The sequence below is a fragment of the Balaenoptera ricei genome, chromosome 6 (genome assembly GCF_028023285.1).
Source record: "Balaenoptera ricei isolate mBalRic1 chromosome 6, mBalRic1.hap2, whole genome shotgun sequence".
Taxonomy (NCBI): Eukaryota; Metazoa; Chordata; class Mammalia; order Artiodactyla; family Balaenopteridae; genus Balaenoptera; species Balaenoptera ricei.
Genome location: NC_082644.1, coordinates 71729325 through 71752662, shown reverse-complemented (window position 1 = coordinate 71752662; position 23338 = coordinate 71729325). Strand labels below are relative to the sequence as shown.

General features: G+C 41.5%; 1 protein-coding gene across 2 annotated transcripts in view; it reads left to right on the top strand.

Annotated features, from left to right (window-relative positions):
* The first annotated feature begins 262 nt into the window (after positions 1-262).
* The window catches only part of DOCK8 (dedicator of cytokinesis 8), a 222933-nt gene continuing 199857 nt past the window's right edge, over positions 263-23338 (top strand). Inside the window, exon 1 of one of the 2 annotated variants that reach the window (XM_059924848.1) lies at positions 263-638. In XM_059924848.1, the coding sequence (XP_059780831.1) occupies positions 586-638 (53 nt within the window). In that variant the 5' untranslated portion in view covers positions 263-585. The remainder of the gene's footprint in view (positions 639-23338) is intronic. The other variant, XM_059924847.1, reaches the window with a different exon arrangement.

Below are 23338 nucleotides of genomic sequence, written 5' to 3'. Positions count from 1 at the left end.
TTTCCACCAACTTTTTTTTTTCTTTTTCTTGTTAAATTTAAGCTGCCTGCTCCAGGGCATGGTGCGAACACTTAACAAGGCCTAGCGCAAAGAATTCCAGGGTTGGTTTCCCGACCTCGCCAGCTGTGCGGGGCTGGCGGAAGGCGCGCATTCCCAGCTCTTGCCCACAGGCCCTGGCAGCCTCGCAGCTTCGGACAGATGGAGTTTCCGGCCTCGCTCAGTGGTCGCCGGGTCATCCGCCCGAGCTCCTTTCTGCCTGAGGTCAGGGCCCCGGGAAGAAGCGCGCCGGCGGTCCGAGCATCCGGAGGGCGATTCCGCGGTGGGTCCCCACCCTCCTCGCGCGCCGCTCCCTGCGCGCCGGGCCGGGCGCCGGGTCGGGTGGCAGGGCTGGCCGCCGCAGCTCTGAGGTTGGGCCCTCCCCCGGGGTGATTTCAGCGCTGAAGGTGGAAATGCGGAAGTTTCCAGCTGCGACTGACAGATGAGGCTCGCGTCCCGCTCGGCACGTGCTGCTGCAGCCCTGCGGCGCGCCAGGCCCCCGCTGGGCGCCTCCCCAGACCCTAGAGGCCGAAGAGCCGGCGGCGCGCCATGGCTACGCTGCCGAGCGCAGAGCGCCGCGCGTTCGCGCTCAAGATCAACAGGTAAGAGGCGCCCCGCGGCGGACTCGCGGCCGCACCGCCCCAGCTGGTGGAGTGCGGCGCCTGGGCCGCTCCGAGGGGTGAGGGTGGAGGTTGCCGCCGCCGGAGTCCCTGGGAGTCCGCGGGGGGGGAGGGCGGGGAGGGCGTCCGAGACACGGGCCCCGGGGCCCCGGGGCCCCGAGGCGGCTGCGATGGGGCCCTTGAGCGCGGGATGGCCCGAGGGCTGGGCTCAGCCAGCTCCTCCCCGAGAACCCCAGTCCTCCTGATGGTCCTGTCACCAGTGTCTCTTCCCGGAGCCACCTCCCCAACCCCGCCTCGCCCGCGCCACCCTCGGGGTTGACAGGTGGCCGGGCCCGGGTAGTGTGAAGGACACAGGGTTAGCAGTGCTGGGCACGCCACAGAGTTTCTCATAAACTGCGCCTTGCTTTGAGGCTGCTCCGAGAAGGGGCGAGAGAAGAAGTGGTTGAAATGAGGAGAGTTTTGCTTTGAGGCAGCTGCTTCAAAACTTCGGTTGTTCTGAGGAGGACTCTTTCCCCCTCTCGTTTTATTTTTCCAGAAAAAAGTTTGGCTCCTACTGACATCGCTATTTTTATTCTCTGGTCCAAAGGAGCCATGAAGTGGAAAAAGTGATTTTTTAAATTCTCCGTTTAAATAAACAAAAAGGAATTGCCTGTGGCTGACATTTTTACATTTCTAGCACTCCAACAAAGAACTAAGGACATAGATCCAACCCACCAACCAATTCATAATCAAAATTGCACAAACTAAATGTAAGCACATCTACTGCTCAAAGCTCTCTCTAAAGGTGCTTTAATTGCAGTTTTTCCTCCACTGAAAACTGCTGACAAGTGTTTGGAGACATTTTTGTCGTGCCCTGAGAAATCTAGACTGTCTGGTTAAAAGATAATATGAAATTCATCCTGAAGGGTCAACTTATTATTTTACTGCCCTCATTGCTCTAGGATTAGTTAGTCTTCTTTTAGCTGAGCCTGTGAAAGGCTAGTTCCACAGTCCATTTTTGTGCTGCTAGACTGCGAAGAGGTTTCAGCCACAGGGAATTAGAAGCCCGGAATAATAAGGTGGTAAGGTCTTGCAGAGGGCATATTGAGCTTTACTGGCCATTTTATTTCCACCTGTTGTGTAGATGTGAGCAAACCATTTCTCTTACCTTACTATTTCTTCATCTTTAAAATGAGTTTAATTATTATTGTGTACTGTGTATTAATGTTGGAGGCCGAAAGGTAGTAGTCAAAAGGGATAAAGTATATCAGGGATTTCCCTATGGGGATTTTTTTTCTGCATCGGGTTTCGTGCCTGTTGCCATGCAGGAGGGACAGTTCGTTTGGGGGCTGAGGGAAATCAAACTGAAGTTCCTGATGGATGTACCACTTGTCATAGCTGCTGCTCTTCTATCTCTCTTCTATTTCAGGTCAGGTGGTATGACTCTGACAGAAATATGTTAGAGGCTTGGGGATGGGTGGAATTAATCTGAGGAGAGCAGTAGGACCTTCACTAATCCCTATAAGGCAGTCTTGAAAGCAGCAGTGGGGTTGGTGTAGCCTGGGGGTTCAGAATAAAGGCCCTTTCTGACTTACTTAAAATGGTATAGATGATCCTATTTGCAAAGCAGAAATAGAGACACATAGAGAACAAATGTATGGATACCGAGGGGTAAGTGGGAGGGTGGGAGGAATTGGGAGATTGGGATTGACACATATACGCTGTTGATACTATTTATAAAATAGATAACTAATGAGAACCTACTGTATAGCACAGGGAACTCTACTCAATGCTCTGTGGTGACCTGAATGGGAAGGAAGTCCAAAAGGGAGGGCATATATGTATATGTATGGCTGATTCATTTTGCTGTACAGTAGAAACTAACACAACATTGTAAAGCAACTATACTCCAATAAAAATTAATTTAAAAAAACAATAATACCTGTGTAACCATGACAAATACTAGTCTATTAATCCAACAAAACAAGATAATCAAAACTGAAATAAAAACAAAGATTCTAAAAAAAAAAAAAAAAGAATAAAGGCCCTGGCTGGAATCACATCTGCTTACCGATTGGCTCTCTGCACCAGACTAACTGTGTGACACTGGGCATGCTATTTAACCTCTCTAAACTTTGAGTTTTTATATGTTGAATGGGGATATTCATCATAATCAATACCAAACTTGTATGACTGTTGAGAGGATTAAGGGAAATAATATATACAAAGCGCTTATAGTGCCTGGCTCAGAATAAATGTTAAATAAATGATAGCTGGCTTCATCCACATTACTATCAGCTTCATCATTGTCGTCATCATCTCCATTGCCACCAACTTGAAGATCCTAAGAAAGAAAGGTAGGAAGGAAAGCTGAAGCTGGAGAACTTCCTGTGCAGAGACCAGTCTGGGCTGGGAACAGTGATGCCAGTAGCAGGTTGGAGCCCCCTTGGGGTTGATGTTCTTGCTCATATGTCTTCTATCTCTGTGCTGAGGATACCAGACACACCCAGTGGAACAGAATGCGTGATGCAATCTGACCAAGAAAGGCGCCACTCAAGTTAAATAAAATTTAAAAGGTTCCCTAATCCTCAGGCAAAAATAAGGATTGGATATTCCTGTTTAGGGGGTTCTATTTTCCCTTTGGAAGCATTTTGTGTACTGGGTAGAGAGTTATGCAGAGGAGCTTGGCAGAAATTATTGTTCAAAGGAATGGATTAATAAGGGCCTACCTAGTATTAACATAATGTTAAAATGCACCATTTATTGATCATTTACTATGTCCCAGACACTGTGTTATGTGCTTAACGGATTATATTGTTAGATTCTTACAAAAACCCTATGAGACTCACCTGACGTCTCATATAGAAGAAGAAAATGAAGCTTGGAGATGTAGTTGCACAGGCCATGTAATTTGTTCAAGGCCATGCAAACATCAGAGGCAGAGCTGGGATTACAAACTGCTCCAAAGGCTGTGTTCTTAATTGGGCATGTGCTATTTTGATCCACATTTCTTAAGAATTTCCTTTAAAAGCAAGCAAGTAATTAATTTAAAAAAAACACATCATTTCAGTAGCAGCATTGCAAATTGTTCTGATCAGTGTTTAACATGTAAACAAACTAAGTGTGATGTTTTGCAATTTTGAAGTTGGAAAAGAAAATATTTTCCCTTGCACGCCTGTGTACTATTCTTTTTTTTAAATAGATCAACTTACAAAAGTAAGGCAATGTTGAAATACGGCCATCAGTACATTCAGCATGGGTTCATATTTTTTCACCTTTCTACCCTGAATGATACAAACTATCATTAAAAAATGTTTGTGGGGTTAAATCAATGTGCTTCCTATAAAGGAAATACTCAAATCTGATATATTAAAAATTTTACTTGTAAAAAGCTGAGTTCTGCCCATACCAGCCTAAAGAAAGAGTGAGCAGACTACCTTACAGTAGGAAAAGAATGTTCCTCATTGTTCCCAAATTCTTTGGCTTCCTGCAAGCAGCATTGCCCAGTCTAGGGGCAGGACCAAAGTGAAGGAGGAACCTGGGAATGCCCACCAGTGCCCATTCCCCCATGACTGCCCTGGCTCTTTCATATTCTTATGAAGCCTAAATTTCCATGTGTTGGAAATCATCATAGGATATTTTTTTGTTTCATTTTGAGCACCAAGTGTAATTGTATGATGTGATCGTATGATGTGTTACAGTTGAACATCTCTCTAGAACCCACAGCTTGGGGAGATACAAGAGAAAAGATCTACCACTGAATTTTTCTAAGCTGGAAGAGTAAAATTTAATTTCTTATAAGTGTTAGATATTTGTCTTCGTTTCAGTTTAATTGTCACTAACTTCCTGTGCACAAAGGAAAGACTACATCTGAATTAAGCAGTTCATAATTATGTTTGCATTGGGGAATTCAGGCACTGCTGCATTAAGTGTCATAATACATTCCTTGTATGAGCACCAAGTCTTATCAACTACCTTTCTTTCTTAGTAGCATTTAGGGCTTTCATGTGTTATAAAAATTATTATTACTATTCTGAAAATTCATTAAACAAAATCTTAGTTTCTTTCAAACACAGGATATAGAACTAGATCAAATATGAAAGTAATGTAAGGACCTTGGTAAAGAGAGGAAAAATGCACAATGTAGAAAAAATATTAATGATTCTCTGGACATTAAGGATTGAAAGGGGTAAATAATAATGACTTATGCTTGTGTAATTCTTACTGTATGGCAGGTATGGGTCTATGCATATCATAACTCATTCACCCCTGTGATGTAGGAACAATTACTATCTCCATTTTACAGATGGAAAAACTGGGCACCAAGGACTTATGAAAATTGTTCAAAGTCACAAACATCTAAGGCCGGAGCTGGAATTCAAATGCAGGCAGCCTTGCTCCAAAATCCTCTCCCTAAACCCCTATACACCATGCTACTGTCTCAGATTTATTATATTTATTTATTTTTAAAAATTTTTTGCTGCACTGAGTAGCATGTGGGATCTTAGTTCCCTGACCAGGGATGGAACCTGCGTCCCCTGCAGTGGAAGCGTGGAGTCTTAACCACTGGACCACCGGGGAAGTCCAGTTTTATTTTAAAATAATAATAAAATAAGTAATATTTATTGGCTACTTACTATGTGCCTAGTATTGTGTTGTGAACTTTACATACCTTCATTTCATCATTGTAGAAAAGGAACAAAATGTGATGCATAATAATTATCATTAGAGAGTGATTTTGTGTAAGATAAAAACAAGGGTCCAAGAAGACAGATTGCATTTAAGAACAATCCCAATAATCTTAGAAAAAAGATACAAATGAACTTGTGTACAAAACAGAGATAGACCCACAGACATAGAAAATAAACTTATGGTTACCAAAGGGAAAAGGCGGGGAGGGATAATTTAGGGGGTTGGGATTAACATATACACACTACTATATACAAAGTAGATAACCGACAAGGACCTACTGTATAGCACAGGGAACTATACTCCATTTTTTGTAATAACCTACAAGGGAAAAGAATCTGAAAAAGTATATATATATGTGTATATATATATATATATACACATATATATATACACACACATATATACATATATATACACACACACACATATATATATATATAACTTAATCACTTTGCTGTACAAAGTGACATTGACATTGACAATGTTATGAGATCATAACATGACATTGTAAATCAAGTATACTTCAATAAAAAAAGAACAATCCCAATAATTTTCGGCATAAAGACCAGAACAAGAAGGAGGCACTGAGCTGTTCCTGAGAAGTGTTTGCTAATTTTGTCTGCAAAAATGATGCAAGCATAAAATATATGTATTCATATGTCTAAATGCACGTCTGCAGTGAAACAGTGCTATTCTTTAGTAGTGACGGCAGAGCAGGGTGTGGTTGCTTTCAGAAATTGCTTCATTTGTCGGATGTGTTCTAGACCAAAAACCATGAGAAGAGGCTTCAGGCAATTGAACTCAGAATTTTGGTCTTTCACATTCAGAATCGTTTTTTCTTTTTGGATTCTTGGAAAAGCTCCACTTGAACTTCAGGCATCTAGTGCAATTGAAAGAACCTTCTGCCAGGGTGAGCTTTTCAATTGGAGTTCTTTGAGCTCTGACAATTCACATGTATATGTAAAGTCAGTGTTTACTTCTACATGGCAAAGAAAATATAATTATGTCATGTGGTTACCTAGGGAGAGAGGGAGAGCTCAGGGGACCAGGTCTCCCATCTCCACTCCCCACACAGAGCTAGTGATGGAATGAGATGATGTTAAAAACGCCTCAACCTTCCATCCTCTGTAATAGACAGGGATGTGACTACCCGTCTAGACTTCTTGCTGGAGGAGGCTAAGGAAAAAGAGTGCTTAGTTCTTTTCAATGGTGAACACCAGGTGCTTATTCATGTTTTGGTCAATAATAAGTGGCTAAAGCAACAGGAATGTGCTATTCCTTTTCCCACGAATGTTCAGTCTAACTTATTACCAATCAGCAGCTATAAAGGTTCTCTAGGCTCTAGGAAATTACAACAGAGTTTATGCAGTTGTGGTTAAGTGTGGTCCCTGTGCTTCTAGAGTTTGCACTTTAGTAGTATAGTTTGCTGTATTGACAACTTGGGGGTACGCAGAATAAATACAGAATGATATCTCTGAAAGTATATAGGAAGGCATCTGTATGCAGGGTGCGGTGAAATCAAACAAATTGGCAAAGTTGGCCTAGGGTATAAGACCATTATATTATGTCCCGCTGTGTTTAGATCAAATGCAGGATTAGAAAAGCAGAAATGGCAATGGCAGAACCAGTGTTTCATCCACATTCTATTCTTTCATCCATGTTCATCATTAAAAGTAGGAAAGTACAACAAGCAAAAATTTCTATTGCCCATAAGTTATAGCTCTTAATATTTGGATGTACATCTTTCCATTTTTAGAAAAGTGAGATCACACTGCACATGTTTTATGCTGTACTTTTTAAATTTAAAAATATGAACTCTCCATGTTCATCCACATAGAGCTACATTATAATTTACATAGGCTGTATAAAATTGTGTTGTTTAGATATACAGTGATTTATTGAATTAATTCTCTATGATTGGGTCTTAAGATAGTTTCTAATTTTTTATAATAATGTGCAGAGCTTGATGAACAGTTTTATGCATATATCTTTATGTGTTAGTGCAAATACTCCCTTAAAATTTCTAGAAGTGGAATTGCTTGCTTAAAGGAAAGAAACATTTTTCAAGCTTTTGCTACACATGGCCAAGTTGTTTCCCAGAAAAGTTATACATATTTACACTGCTGCCAGTGGCCCTACAAGTTCTCATTTCCTCACATTCACACCCCCACCTGGTTTTATCATTCTTTTAAAACTTTATTAGAAATCTTGACCCCTTCTCTTCAATGTCTCTTACCTCTTCCTATTCAGCTTCTCTCCCAGATCCCTGTATGACCTCTGAAGTCATTCTTTAGGGATTAAAATAGTTGTGCAATATATATACTACCAAATGTAAAATCCTTATGGGGATATTTGGGGCTTGGTAAAATTGAATGGTTGGGCTGATTCTCCCCTGTTTGATCAGGGAGATGTAGTTCCTCTATTGTACCATACCTCAAATTAGACAAACTGGGAAGAATGGCCATGGATAGAAATGTTTTTCCCCAAATCTCTGCTTTGCCTTGTTGCTACACAGGGTAGTACTCAGCACACAGCAGACATCTTCTTTGGTGGAACTGTTTGAGTTCTCGGTAGTCAGTTCTCTGCTGAGTACTCTGAACACTCAAGAGAACTTGGGGTCTCATCAAGAAGTTACCCACCTGAGGCCCTGGGTTGTTAGGGAGGCAAACTAGAGTTGCCTAAGGGTGCTAGTCCTCATACAGTAATTTACACCAGAATGACCATCCCCTTTCCCTTATGCTAGTGGAAAACTTGGGTTCAAAGTCCACTAAAAATGCACTTTATCCTGCTATTTACCATAAATGTTGTTTCAAGGCAATGCTGGCCATCTGTTCTCTATGGGAACAGGATTGCCTCTGGTTTGCTTTACCTACTGGTATTTTACTCTTTCATTCTAAATCACTACCTGTTCTCACAGTATCCCTTTAGAAGGGGTATCCAATTTCCCTATTTTTTAAAATTAATGTTTATTGGAGTATAGTTGATTTACAATGTTGTGTTAGTTTCTGCTGTACAGCAAAGTGAATCAGTTATACATATACATATATCCACCCTTTTTTGGATTCTTTTCCCATATAGGCCATTACAGAGTATTGAGCAGAGTTACCTATGTTCTGCAATAGGTTATTATTAGTTATCTATTTTATATATAGTAGTGTGTATATGTCTCCAGTTTGCCTATTGTATCTTGTTCTCTACCCAATAATTTCAATCAACTCACATGAATTTTTTGATTGCCTATGATTTTCTCTAGGCATTATGAAGAACAAAAAAAACCCCAAACTCCCAAAACAACAAGTTTATGCCCCCCGAATTCAGCTGGAGTGAGCAGATTCACATAAGTGAACACAAGAGATGGTGTTTGGTTGCATGGCCAGGTGAGGGTTAAGAGCAGGAATGAAATGTTGACATAACCCAGAGGGGAAGGAAGGAGTAGCAGCCCTAGAGGGTGAGGAGGTGGGGCTTCAGCCAGGCCTGAAGGACAGGGAGGTGATTGACAGATGAAACTGGTATAGTGCAAAGAATGGGTTGGAGGGGGCTCCATGAGAGGGGTAAGGAGGCAGTTGCAGTCATTCCGATGTGAGGTGATGTCTGGGATTAGGCTGGTGTAATGAGCATGGAAAGAAAAGGGTCTGCGTCAAAAGATACTTCAAGGGGAATCAGCTGAACTTGAGAAACAACTAAATATTTATTCATTGGCTCATTTCATGAATATTGATTGTAGTCGACTATGTGCCTGGCAGTGTGTGTTCTAAGAGGTGAGGATAGAGCAGTGAATAAGCAGACAAGGTTCTTGTCCTGAAAGAAGTCATTTTTCCAATGGGAAGACAATAAAGAAATAAACCAGGAAATGAAAAGGAAATATCAGGTAAAATACGGTGCTATGCAGAGAATGTAAAAAGGCCCGGGCTTCCCTGGTGGCGCAGTGGTTGAGAATCTGCCTGCCAATGCAGGGGACACGGGTTCGAGCCCTGGTCTGGGAAGATCCCACACGCCGCGGAGCAACTGGGCCCGTGAGCCACAACTACTGAGCCTGCGCGTCTGGAGCCTGTGCTCCGCAACAAGAGAGGCCACTATAGTGAGAGGCCCGCGCACCGCGATGAAGAGTGGCCCCCACTTGCCACAACTAGAGAAAGCCCTCGCACAGAAACGAAGACCCAACACAGCCATAAGTAAATAAATAAATAAATTTAAAAAGGGCCATGTCAGGTGTGTGGATACCTTAGGATAGAATGGTCAAGGAAGGCATCCCTAAGGAGATGAGCTCCGGCCAGGACCAGGCAGGGGAGTTAGTTAGCAAGTCCCATACCCAGGGCAAAAGTAAGGCTGATGTGTTGGAAGAAAAGAGAGCCAGTGTGTCTGGATAGAGTGAGTGAGGTGGGGAGTGGTAGAGATGAAGAGAAAAGTAGGCAGAAATGAAATCATAAAAAGTCCTTAGAAGCCGAGGAAAATGTTCAAATGTTATTCCAAGTGCAATGGGAAGGTTTTGGGAGCAGAGGCACGATGTGATTGACCTCTGTGTTTAGAAGATCACTCTGGCTCCCCTATGGAGAAGAAAAGAGCAGAAGCAAGGCGAGGTGAGAGGTAGTACAGGGTCCAGGGGAAAGGTGATGGTGGCAGGACTGGGGAGCCGAGAATAGAGGGTGAGAAGCCGTCAGCTCTGAGACATATTTTGGAAATTGGGTTGATGGATAAGACGTGGCATGGAGGACAATGAGAGAAAAAGAGGAATCAAGATGTCTCTCAGGTTAGAGTTATGTGTGGATGTTGATGCTTTTAACAGATAAAAAAGACTGGATGAAGAACAGGCTTTCAGGCTGAATCAGGAGTTTAATTGGGGACGCACTAAGATGCATATTTGAAATTCAACTGGAATTACCTACTACGTAGTTTTATTCGGGAATCTGGGGCTCAGGGGAGAGGTCAAAGCTGGATATTTAAATTTGCACATCATTACCGTATAGATGATATTTTAAAATAATGGGGAGAAAGAAAATATTAGAGTTATCTTGGTAAGTTTTTTAACAGCTACAAAGCTATATGTATAGTATGATATCTTTTTTATGGAAAAGTACATATGTGTGTATCTCCCTACAGAGATTAAATAGATTGATACATGTGATAGGGAGGTGAGCGGAAGGACACGTGCTAACATGTGATAAATGTTGGATAATACCTGGGTGTTAGGATTATTGGTGATTTTTGTTTCCTTGTATGCGACGTGTGTGGATGTATATTTGACAAGTTTTCTTCAAAGAGTGTTTTTGTAATTGGGAAAACTAAAGTTTATAAAAGAGGTAACACTAAGATTTCCATCCTGGGGAAATTGGATAAAGAGGATGCCAATGAGAAATTATGAAAATCTGGAACTTGAGTTGGTTTAAGGAGGATGATTTTGTACTTCTCTTGTAGAGTTTTGTTTAAGAGAATATAGTAGATTTCACATTTCCATATATTTGCTCTCCCTCCCTGTCAGAGGAATTTACTTTTCACCTTGTTGAAAGTGATGTGGTCACTTTGAGGTACGCTTTCAGAGCTGGCCTGCCCTTTGTCATATCATTGCTTCCTATTCTATACAACCAGCAATGCTCCAGACAGAGGCTGATCTGTCAACCTGTGTCCTAGAGTAGAGACAGTTAGAGCAGAGCCACAATTGCTCTCTGGAAGTCTTTGTTTTTATAAGCCACTAAGATTTTTGGATTATTTTTTATCACAGCAAAACCAAGCCTACCCTGACTAGTACAGATGAGCATAAAATATACAGCATTTCTAATGGGCAGTTTGAGATACAAACTTGCGGCTTGAATGATAGGTCAGGATGGAAAATATTGATTAGGAAGTCATCAATAAGATGGGGCTGGGAATGAAGAATGGACACATTTTCTAAGTAGGGATGTAGACTGGGAAGAGAAAAGGAATGGGCCTAGAGGGTCACTGCTAGTTGGTGCAAGAGAAGAGCTATACAGAGAGGAGGAAGAATTTGACTAAGGTGTGGCAGACTGGGGTGCTATTAGAAAAGGGAGGTAACAGGGCAGTTAAACAGGTCAGATGCAAAATTATGAGGACAAAGAAAGAGGCATCAGATTTGACTTGATGGTGATCAGTGTGAACCTCTGAGACAGCAGTTTTAGTGGAGCTGTGGGGAAGGAAGTCAGATTTCACAGGTTATGAAGGGAGTCAATGCAGAGGAAATGGAGGAAGCTGGTAGAGACCACTCCTTTCAAAAGTTTGGATCAGGCGGAGGAGAAGTGGGGCAGCGGTAACCAGCGGCTCTAACAAGGCTTTGACTTTCACACAAATATCACATGCAATGCTAACAGAGGATTCTTTCATCTTAGAGAGAAAGCACGCAGTTTATTTTTTTTTCCCTATAAAATAAGTCTTACATGTGACTAAAGATATTTAAAATACCTGATACTGTCTAATATATCATAAATTTTGCTGGCACTAACAGTAATTAAAATAGTCAACTTAGATATTTTCTTCCTGGGAGATTTTGAAACTCAGTGGCACTGTTATATATTATCTTTAAGAACATGGTTATCCTTTCTGTTTTATTTTCTTTACATTTATCTTCATATGTTTGAATTACAAAAATTATAGGAAAGAGTACCAATGTTAGCTACATGTTAAACAAACCACGTGTTGTGCGTTGAGTTGTGTCCCCCCCCCAAAAGATTCCTAAGTCTTTGTGAACGTCATCTTATTTTGGAAATAAGGTTTTTGCAGATGTAATCAAGTTAAGATGAGGTCACACGGGATTAGGGTGGACCCTAAATCCAATCACTGGTGTCCTTATGAGAAGAGACACAGAGCCACACAGAGAGGAGGCCATGTGAAGACAGGCAGAGATTGGAGTTATGTCACCACATGCCAAGGAACACCAAGGTCTGCCAGCAACCACCAGAAGCTAGAAGAGGCAAGGAAAGATTCTTCCCTAGAGCCTTCAGAGGGAGCAGGTCCTGCTGACACCTTGATTTTGGACCTCTGGCTTCCAGAACAGCTTGAGAATAAATTTCTGTTGTTTTAGGCCACCAGGCTCATGACAATTTGTTATGGCATCCCTAGGAAACTAATAGAGTACCTCAAAGTTTATTCACTTAAAACAACAGCAGTTTAGTGTTTCTCATGATTCTGTGGGTTGGCAGTTTGGGTTGGGCTCAGCAGTTTGGTTCTGCTGGTCCTGCTGTGGGCATCATGTGGCTGCAATTCCCTGGTGGCTAGACTGAAGCTGGAGCATCTAAGATGGCCTTACTCACAAGTCCAGGGCCCTGGGGGGCTGGCTGTCTCTCTGCACATGGTCTCTTTTCCTTCAGAGGTCGGCTCCATATTCCTTACATGGTAGAGAGGACATTCTAAGAGGATGAAGGTGGAAGCTGCAAGGCTCCTTGAGGCTTAGTCTAGAGCTCCTACAACATTACTTACACCACATTCCTTGGTCAAAGCAAGCCACAAGGCAACCCAGCTTCAAGGGATAGGGAAGTAGACTAAGTCTCTTGATGGGAGGAGCTGCAAAATATTTGTCCATTTTAATCTGTTACAGCCCCCAACAAAAAAAATGATCATATCCCATTTCAAACTGCACATATTTAAGCCAAAGGTCTTGTCATTCTCTGTTCAGATCACAATACCCATTTCACTGGCAGAGAAACTGAGAACAGATTAAATCAACTCCTTCAAAGTTACCAATGAATCATGCTTTGTGAGAGACTTTTTTGGCCCATGGAAGACAGCTATATATATATCCGGAAGAGCTAATCACAGTCCTGCCTGGAGGCAAGTGAATAAACTTAATAACTTCCTGGGTTTCTCTTAAATCCCATAATTACGTTGATGGAGCCCAGATTGCAGAGCTCTCTAGTCCAGAGATGAAGCAGCAGTTTGAGGATATCAGAGAAAGAAGGTGCTTGAAAATTGCTATGTGTCATTCAAAGGAGCAGGATTTGAGGCTAAATTAAATGACTAGGAAAAGGGCCAGTGAGCTCTTTATCCTCAACAGTTACCAAATGGGCTTAGAAATTCAGTGACTGCTCTGGTTCAGTATATGTTCTGGGCTGGGAAGAATTAAGGAGAGTAGAAGAAAAGAATGGTGCAGAGAAGCAGAGATCAACCTGTTAGGAAGGTATGTGCTGTGGTCTGTCTTAGAAGGTTCACCCTTTTATGAGTTAGGATTGCTTTTAGCTGCTGCAAGGAACAGACAATCCCACTAAACAGTGGCTTAAATAAATCAGGGGTTTACTTATTTTTCTTGAGTAGGAAGAATTCCAGTGGTTGGCAGTCTAGGCTTGGTGGGATAGTCCAAAATACCACTGGAGACCCAGGTTCCTTGTGTCTTTGTGTTCCACCATCTTTAGTGTGTGGCTCTCATCCTCATGGTCAGAAGATGGCTCTTGAAATTCTACTCATTGAAAGAATATTGAAGACAGGAAGAAGAGGAAAGGCCAAAGAGGCATGTCAGCTAACTTTGCTCTCTTTTCAGGAACTTTCCCAGAAACTCCCACAGTGACATTTGCTATATGCCTCATTGATCAGATCTGTTACTCTACCTATAAGAGAGGTTGGCAAATGTAGTTTTTATTAGCCCAGCGCATTGCCACCTCCAACAAAACTAGGGTTGAGTTAGAAGGAAGGGGATAATATCTATTGATGGGCAACTTAATGGGCTTTGCCATTGCTCCCAACAGTTGCTCTGGGGACAAATTAGTGACAGAACTTCCATTGTGGCAACATGGTGCTTCCATCCCGTTAATACTTGTAGCAGATTCAAGCTCATCTAATTCCAGGACCCTGGCCTAATGAGGAGGGATATCCAGGCTTATAGGTCTAGTATTAAATCAGCTGTTGTAACAAATAATCCCAAGATCTCAGTGGATTAACCCAACAAAATCTTATTTCATATTCATGTCACAGTCTGATGCAGGTCAGGTGGCTCTCCTCCAAGCAGTGACTCAGGGACTCAGGCTGCTTCCACCTTATGGCTCTGCCATCAGAAAAACTTTCAGGTTTTTCTGATAACATTCAGCTGTTGGCCAGGAGGAAAAGAGAGTGAAAGATTGTGCCTCCAGTTCTTAAATACCTCAACTCAAAAGTGGTCCACATTGCTTCCACTCACATCCCATTGATGAGGACTACTTACAAGTCCATTGATGTGCAAGGAAGGCTGGGGAAGATAGTTCTTGTCCAGCAGCTACTTTCCAGCAACAGATCTTCACTGCAAAAGGGGAGCATGAATCTTTGGGGGTCAACTAGCCATCTCTGCTACAGGGTCCCAATCACGAAGGAGGAGCCATTAACAAAATATCAATAAATGTATATGTAGGCCTGGTTTGCTGTGCGTTTGGTGGATAGATAAAAGCCACGTGGTCTCAGTCACAAGAGTATGAGAGTGGAGGCTGTAATGGAAGCAAACATGAAAAGCAAATGCTGAAAGCACCTGAGATTCTAGGAAGAGATAATAAGAATACAAGGCATAATTATCCTTTTAAGGCAGGTGACTGATAGTTTAAAAAAATTTATTTTAAATCTAATTGCAGTCAAGGACACCAGAAGGGCTATGTACAGCTGAACACTTATTGGAAACTCTGCAGATTGACAAGGAGCCAAGTGGCTCAGCCATTTTTTTTTTCCTGAGAACAATCAGTTTTAACACACTTGAGGAAAAACCACAAGATGAAGATGTTTTTAAAGCTTTTGAGTAATTAACTTAGAATTAATATTTCATTTGACAGGAAGTAAGATGTTTCGTATGTTAGAGAACGAAGCATTCGAAAACTTTGCATTCCCACTGAGGAGTAACAATGTCATAGTCCAATCTCCCCTCTGTGACAGGAGAACTTTGATGAGAAGCTGAGTCACTTTACTTTTCGTGACTGGTTCCCTTGGGTCGGTTGAATTCTCTTGTTTATTTGCCTTTTAATCGTTTTAATAATCTGTGAAATCAATCTTCCTTATTCATGTTAACAGTTGTAGTAATAATAATAACAACAACCCACAGAGCTCTCACTGCAGAGAGAAAACAGGTTAAACCTTTGAGTCAGGATAGGAGGAGGCAAACAAGTCAGATTCCTGTCCCAACCCCACTGATTCCCAACAGGAGCATTTTTCAAAAGTTCTTTAACTTCCCCGAGTCTTAGTTTTCTCATCTGTAAGACAGAAATATTAATAATACCAACATCAACAGGGTCAAATGAAATAGTATCTATGAAAATGCCACATAAATCAGAGAGCACTGCACGCATTTTAATAAAACATCTGTAAAATGGGAATAGGTGCCTTGTTTCTGTGATCAGTCGATGAGGTGACATATGTCATACACCTGGCACAGGGTCTCACACTTGGTCACACAGGATCTCAGAAAAGAAAAATAAAACACATCACACTGAATATTTGAGTCACACCAGGCTCCAAATGCCCATTTTACCACTTCCTAACTAGCTGTGAGCAAGCTACTTAACTTCTCTGGGCCTCAATTTCTTTATCTGTTACATAAAAAGATAATGTACTATCCTATAGGGTTGTTATTAGAATTAAATGAGACTATGCAGAAATTACCATATACATGTTTGATAAATGTTAATTTCTCTTTCCTCTTCTCCTTTGGAAAAGGAAAGTGATTTGGTATAAATAGTTGAATTCTCATCTGCAATTAAGAAATAAGCAAATTATTTAATCCATATTAAAGGAATTGTTTTGTTTTCTGAGCAAAGTTAAATAGCAACTGCTCCTCTGCAGTTTAAAAAATTTTTTTTAAATGTTAAAAAAAATTGTTTTGTTTTCTGAGCAGACTTAAATAGCAGCTGCTCCTCTGCAGAGAAGGGCAGCCTGAGCCTCCGTATCAAGTAGTCCTGGTGATTCAGGTTTTCTTTTGCCTGAACACAGCTGTCCTGGGCTGCTACACACACCCCGCACGGCCTTAGAAGAATTCACACATTTCAACTTTCTGGGTCTCAGTTTCTTCAAGATGGAGTTATAATAGATGATTTCTAAAATCTAAAAACAAACAAACTTTGTTTGTTTATAAATGCTTCCCCCACTAGATCCACTCAAAAGGATGAATGCCAGGTCCCAGACTGTCCTTGAGAAGAAATTTGGGACCCAAGCCAATAACAAATGACAGCAACTTAACTATGACTTTTTTCAAAATTCTGTTTTACTGAGAAGTAGACAGATCAACTGTATAATTTGTCTTCATTGACAGAGGAAGACTGTCAATGAGAAACTGAGAAATCAGTGGTATATTTCTTGTCACATCAGAAGGAAAGAGATAGACACAATATGATCAATGACTATTATTTTTAAAAATGAATTCTTGCATTTTTTGAGCACTTTTACCATGTCTTTCACATGTGTTACCTTGTATAATTCTCATAACAGCCTAAAAGGTTAAGGGTGTTCTTATTATCCCAAGGATGTAGATTTGGAAACTGAGGCTGTGAGGTTATACAGTTTTCCCAAGGATATAAATAGTAAAGCTGTGGTGGAAACACAGGTCTAGCTGAGACCAAACCCGTGCTCTTCACCGCTTGCTTCTTGTTACTGCCAAGCATTGCTGCCAGCAAGCCAACTTTCTTGCTGAAATAAGTTTTCATCGTGACCTTGCCATGGAATTTATCAAGATTGTTTTTTCCATATGCCATAATATGTTTCGTTTCACCTCAGACGAGTCAGAGGATTAACTTCCAAGAGAGACAGACTGTGTCCACTCCAAACACAACTAGAGGTAGCCTTACAGCATCTGAAAATCCTGTGCTGGTGTCTCTTCATCACAGCTTGAATATGATTTTATGGACTTTTTTCTATCGTTCCATTAGAGTGAACCAAAACAGACTTGATTTTTTTCCCTGAAATTAGCTATGAACAAAGGTGCATTTTCAAACTAAAGAGTCTTTTTTTTCCCTCCTCCATGTTATCAAAACTAGAAACAGTCCACTAAAAGCACTGCCCAGCCTCAGGGGCTTAATTAGCTCAGGCGTATAATGGATGAAACTTGATTTTTAGAAGGAGGAGAGAATGTTTGGGATGTTGGGAGGTGTCGGGAGACCTCTTTATGTTTTGGTGTAACAAACACAGTTCCATTCACATCTGGCCCCTTCAAACCGGTGCCCATTCCCGTCCCCGAGTGCTGCTGACGTTATGAACTGCACCACACCCACAGATGGAGAGTCAACTGCTGTGTTCATTCTCTGGGAAGATGTCATAGTGTGGAGAAAGAGATGCCACCCTGGGGATCAGACTTGGGTTCTAGTCTCTACCACCAGTGAAATTCGAGTTTCAGATACAAAGAAGAAAGATCTGATTGATCCCCGGACAGTTCAATATTTACTAGTTGATGTGTGCTTTGTTTAATGTCAAGATTCTCAGGGTGCCCCAGTTTGAACAACAGCTGTGTTCCCAACTGCAGAGCTGTTTTTCTTTCTTCCCTACCCTTCCCCCGAGGCCTCAAGTGGCTCCAGATGAAATGGGGTGTGTGGAGGGAGGGGGGAGGGGGATGGAGTTATTTCATTTATCTCATTGCCCAAATCTAGACGACTCTGACAGCAGAAGAATTTTCCATCCTACCCTCTGGAAGAGTATGTCAGTGAAAGGGACTGCTTGGTCCACAGTCCCCCTTTCTCTCCACAACTCCATCATCCATCCTCAAAGATGATGGTACCTACTACTCCAAAATCTTAACTTGTTCTTTAATATTAGCTTTCAGAGTTTTTTCACCACTGCCCACAGAAAGAAATACACGGTACATCACCATCTCCCCCTTTCATACACACAGAGCACTCTTCTCCTTTCTAGCACGTATCACAATTTGTAATCCTAAATTTGTGTGATTGTTTATTTCATGCCCCTGCCCCCCCACCTGCCCCTAGTAGACTGGAGGCTTCAGAAGAGTAGGTTTTGCTAACTTTCCAATGTTTAGTGCTTAGCATAACTCCTAGCATATAGTAGATGTTTAATAAATATTTATTAAAGAATTAATAAACTAATTTATGTGGCCAGCCTTCCCCAGGTCTTCAGGGTTCCTCCATAGAATTCCATCACTCCTCTCAAGTCTAATGTTAGCTCCCAGCTGTGGAGGTTTGAAGTTCAAAATTATTGGAGGTGCTTCCCCACCATAGCCCCTGAAGGCCCTACTCGTGTTTTCTTCCTAGTCCGTCTGTGGTCGCTTATGACAGGTGGGCCAGTGAAGTTTGAAGATGGCTGCCTGCTGCGTCACTGAGTTCTTGGGGGCAGGTGCGTCCCTCCAAGGGAGCTGATGGAAGGGCTGTCCAGGGGCAGGGCAGACCTCTGGATCCAAGTCACAGGACACCTGGGTTTTCTGACTGCGGGCCATTTGTTTTGCCCACATCAGATTATCATTCTAGGTCACCCACCTTCTGAGGCTGCTTTGCTGATTGCTGACTTCAGGTCCTAGGCCCCTAAGGCCTCTCTCAGCCTGCTGTGTACAGCGTAGTAAGCCATCTTCAGCTAACAGCATGGGTAATTTAGCCTTCCAGGGTACTTGCTTTTTTAACAAAGGCAGCTCTCAAAGTATTTATAATACATCTCTAATGATGAAATCATTAGGCATCTTGAAAAACAGTGAAGAAACTGAAGGGTTCTCTCCATAGGACCCCAGCGAGGCTGACCCTACCCTACTCCCTGCCATAGGTTGGCCCCATTTGCTGTATTGCTGTGACTAAAGAAAGAAACTGATATCTTGAAGCATCTACTCTGTGCAGAGTATCAGGCATTTTCCCAAGTATCTCTGATACTTACACAATTCCAGGTCATTGGCAGAGAAGCCAACATTCGTTGGCTAGCACCAAGATGTGGATGTTAAAGCTTCAAACTCACTAGACCAAGTGATATGGGACTTTGAGATGATTTTTCAGACAATTTAGGCAAGCAAACAAAACAACTAAAAAGGGCACACAAAAAAAATGTGGTTTTTTGACCTACTTTTTATCTGACAGAGGCAGGAGAGGCAGAGGAAATGGACTGTAGGAATACTTAAGGGATTATTTCTTATGGTGGAAGGAAGGACAAATATATATTTGAAACCTTTAGAATATACCTATAAAATGATTCCACTTTTCTAAGTGGTCTTGCTGTTGAATCCCGAGATTGTGGACATGTAATTCACAGGTAATTTACCAGTTTTAAAATAAGACCTTCAACAAGTCCAAGTAAGTTAGATAAACTAGATGGTGGTGCCACAGAAAAAAAAGAAATTTACCAGTATTTTTTCTCTTTGAGCATTCAGTTTAGCGTCTCCTAATTGGTGTTGAAGATCACATGTGAATACTGAGTATTTAAAAGGTTTTATATGACCTGAATATTTTCCTTTTGATGCTTAATAAAAATATTTTTATACTTACAACCAAAATAGAATATAATACTGCATAAATTAATTGTCATTCACACCTGATGTATAGAAAGAAGTACATTTCCTTATTTATCATACTATTAATTTGAATTTGCTGTTTGTTTTTTATTTTCTTTTTTTATTATTATTTATTTATTTATTTTTAACATCTTTATCGGAGTATAACTGCTTTACAATGGTGTGTTAGTTTCTGCTTTATAACAAAGTAATCAGCTATATATATACATATATCCCCATATGTCTTCCCTCTTGTGTCTCCCTCCCTCCCACCCTCCCTATCCCACCCCTCTAGGTGGTCACAAAGCTGATCTCCCTGTGCTATGCGGCTGCTTCCTACTAGCTATCGGTTTTACATTTGGTAGTGTATATATGTACATGCCACTCTCTCACTTTGTCCCAGCTTACCCTTCCCCCTCCCCGTGTCCTCAAGTCCATTCTCTAGTAGGTCTGCGTCTTTATTCCTGTTCTTCATGACCATTTTTTTTTTCAGATTCCATATATATGTGTTAGCATATGGTATTTGTTTTTCTCTTTCTGACTTACTTCACTCTGTATGACAGACTCTAGGTCCATCCACCTCACTACAAATAACTCAATTTCATTTCTTTTTATGGCTGAGTAATATTCCATTGTATATATGTGCCATATCTTCTTTATCCATTCATCTGTCGATGGACAGTTGGGTTGCTTCCATGTCCTGGCTATGCTGTTTGTTTTTTAATGTCTCTTTGTCAGCTGGAGACACAGATTATGAATTGCTATTTTATATCTTTTCACTGCTTCCACAATTTGAAAATTAATCAAATACAGCAAGCTAATGAGCCTGTAGAATTTACATGAATTTTCTAATCTTTTAATCAAGAAGGGTATTTTTGACAGGAGATCTTTTATGGTGCCTATTTGTCATTTTAAAAATATTCAAACTTGTTTTATGGCAGAGAAATCTTTGTTTCAAAAGTGTGGCAGTCTCTGGGGAAATAAATATTTCCAAGCTTAACTTCTGTTGATAGTATTATTGTTTATAAATAAAATATTTCTAATTCCATTCTGTAGCCTCCATGTAAAGTATATTAAAAAGTTCTTTTCTGTTCCCTATAAATTAAAAAAAAAAAAGAAACAGAGTTGAACAAGCAATCTGTGCAGACTTTGTGTTGAAGTTCTTCAATACCTTCAGGAAAAAGAGTCTTGTGTTTGGTATAGTAATCTGGTGGACTGGGGCCTCAGGTGAGGTGGCTTTTCTGGGGGACACTGACACTGGGGTGTTACATGCTGCCACACTCACTCTCCCCCCTGGGCTTGTGTCCCTAGAGCCCCAGAAGGGAGCGCTTGGTTCTCTTGCTTGGCTATTTTTCCCCATGCTTTCCTTGACCTGTGCCTTTTATACAAAACACTAACATTGCCCATTCTATCATCTTATGGCCTGACTCATTACCAGATTTACCTGGTCAATTTTATATTTCTTCCTTTCGAAGAAATACCATTCACTTACATCAGGTGCTCTTTTTTTCCCCTTTTCTCTGATTCAGTTATCAGGGCCTGAGGAAAATTGAGACATAAGTGATGTTGGTTTAGATTGTCCACCTTCCTATTCCATCCCTCCCTGGCTCCACCCACTTCTAGCATGTTCTGAGATTCTGATCCAGACATGGTCTGCAAGGGCTCTCTCTATCTGTACCTGTCTTTCTTCTTCTCCCCCAACCACCTTCAAAACCATCCCTTACCTGATCCGTCCTTCAATGTGAATTGGTTTGTGGCTGGTAAGCATACAGTGGGTTATTGCTCATAGAGTTAGTTGCATTTTTTTTTTTTTAAAACAAAGCAGTTTTTTGTGGGTTTTTTTTCAATTTTATTTATTTATTTATTTATTTTTGGCTGTGTTGGGTCTTCGTTTCTGTGCGAGGGCTTTCTCTAGTTACGGCGAGTGGGGGCCACTCTTCATCGCGGTGCGTGGGCCTCTCACTATCGCGGCCTCTCTTGTTGCGGAGCACAGGCTCCAGACGCGCAGGCTCAGTAATTGTGGCTCACGGGCCCAGTTGCTCCGTGGCATGTGAGATCTTCCCAGACCAGGGCTCGAACCCGTGTCCCCTGCATTGGCAGACAGATTCTCAACCACCGCGCCACCAGGGAAGCCCAGTTAGTTGCATTTTTACTGAGATAAAGTTATTAACAAATTCAGGGTCACTGCCTGGGGAAGCAGAACTAACTCTGGAAAATGGGACTTTCCAGAAACATCATAATCTTATGGATGGGCTTTTGTGGCCTGATACTGTTACTTCATTCTAAAGGACAGAATGAGGTGAGGGCAGAGCTGAATGCAGTTTATACCTCCACTCTAGGCAGGTAGCAGGGAGGTCATGCCTTCCCAGGTTGGACCCAATGCCCCATCTTCTCATTTCTCTCTTTGTACCTGGTTGTGTTTGTAACTGTTGTCACTGCTGTATACACTTCCCTTACCTGGGACCTCACAGGATGGGGTGAAGGTGGAGGCAAAGGACTGCTGGGAAGTTGCCCAGGATCTTGGGCCAGTCCCAGGAAATGGCAAGCTTTCATGTCCAGAAATAGCCCTATGGCATGACTTTTGGGGATAGAACTGCCTACACCAGAGTATTCACATCCCAAATTTGTCACGCTGAGTTTTACTCTCCGACAGTAGCCTCTTTAAAGCAGTACAAAGATAAGTCACCATCCAAGTCTTAGCCTGCCTCTGACTGCTGTCTATTTCTCCACGCAGGTAAATGAAAAAAGAGCAGTCAGTGATGTTTTATATACTGTCAGCACCAATCTGACAGCCTCAATAAACATCCCTTCAAAAACAATATATAACATCAAACATTTCTTCTCTGTTCCTGGCTGGTTAGAGTGTATCACATCTGCCATGCCATTTTTGGCCTTTCTAAGTATATTCTATTACTTTTAATTATAGCATCAAAACAATTCATAACACCCTGAAAGCTTGATAAAGTTGCCATTGGCCCAAAGGCCCTCTCTCTTATTTTAGAACATGGGTTTTGTAAGGAGGAGCCACAGCTTGTGACCATCTGATCTTCCTGACTGTATTCCACACACTAAGGATCTTTTAAGTTGTCATTATGTCCTGACACAAGCATTTACCATATCTTTAGGAGCATGTGCGGTTCAAGATGAGAGGGCAAGAGAGGGCTGGGTTGTTTATTATTAAACTGACAGGAAACAGTCAAGACTCATGCTCTACTGCTTTCAGTTGGGCAAAAGAGGAGAAATTGATTGCTTTATAGAGATTCCTTTCTGCATTCTTTAGGGAAAAATTTTCCATGTGGGCCAAATGATCAAACTGGACAATTTTGAGCTCAACAACTTTGACATTGGCTCTTGAAGGAATGAAACAATTAACTGATTTCCTTCGAGAAAGGACCATTTAGTATAATCTATCTACTCTGCAGAAAATATTCACAATAGACTCATCACAACAGGACCCTCTAATACCACATAACATTGGGGTTTTCATTGCTGGGATTCTTCAATTTAATGCTTCCCCATATTTGAGGAATAAGATTTACTTACCTGGACCAGCTGCTGATCCTTTTCTTCTCAATCCCAAATTTATTCAAGTACTACCAGTTGGGAATTAACAACATCTAAAGGACAGAAAGGGGGAGGAAAACCAATTTAAAAA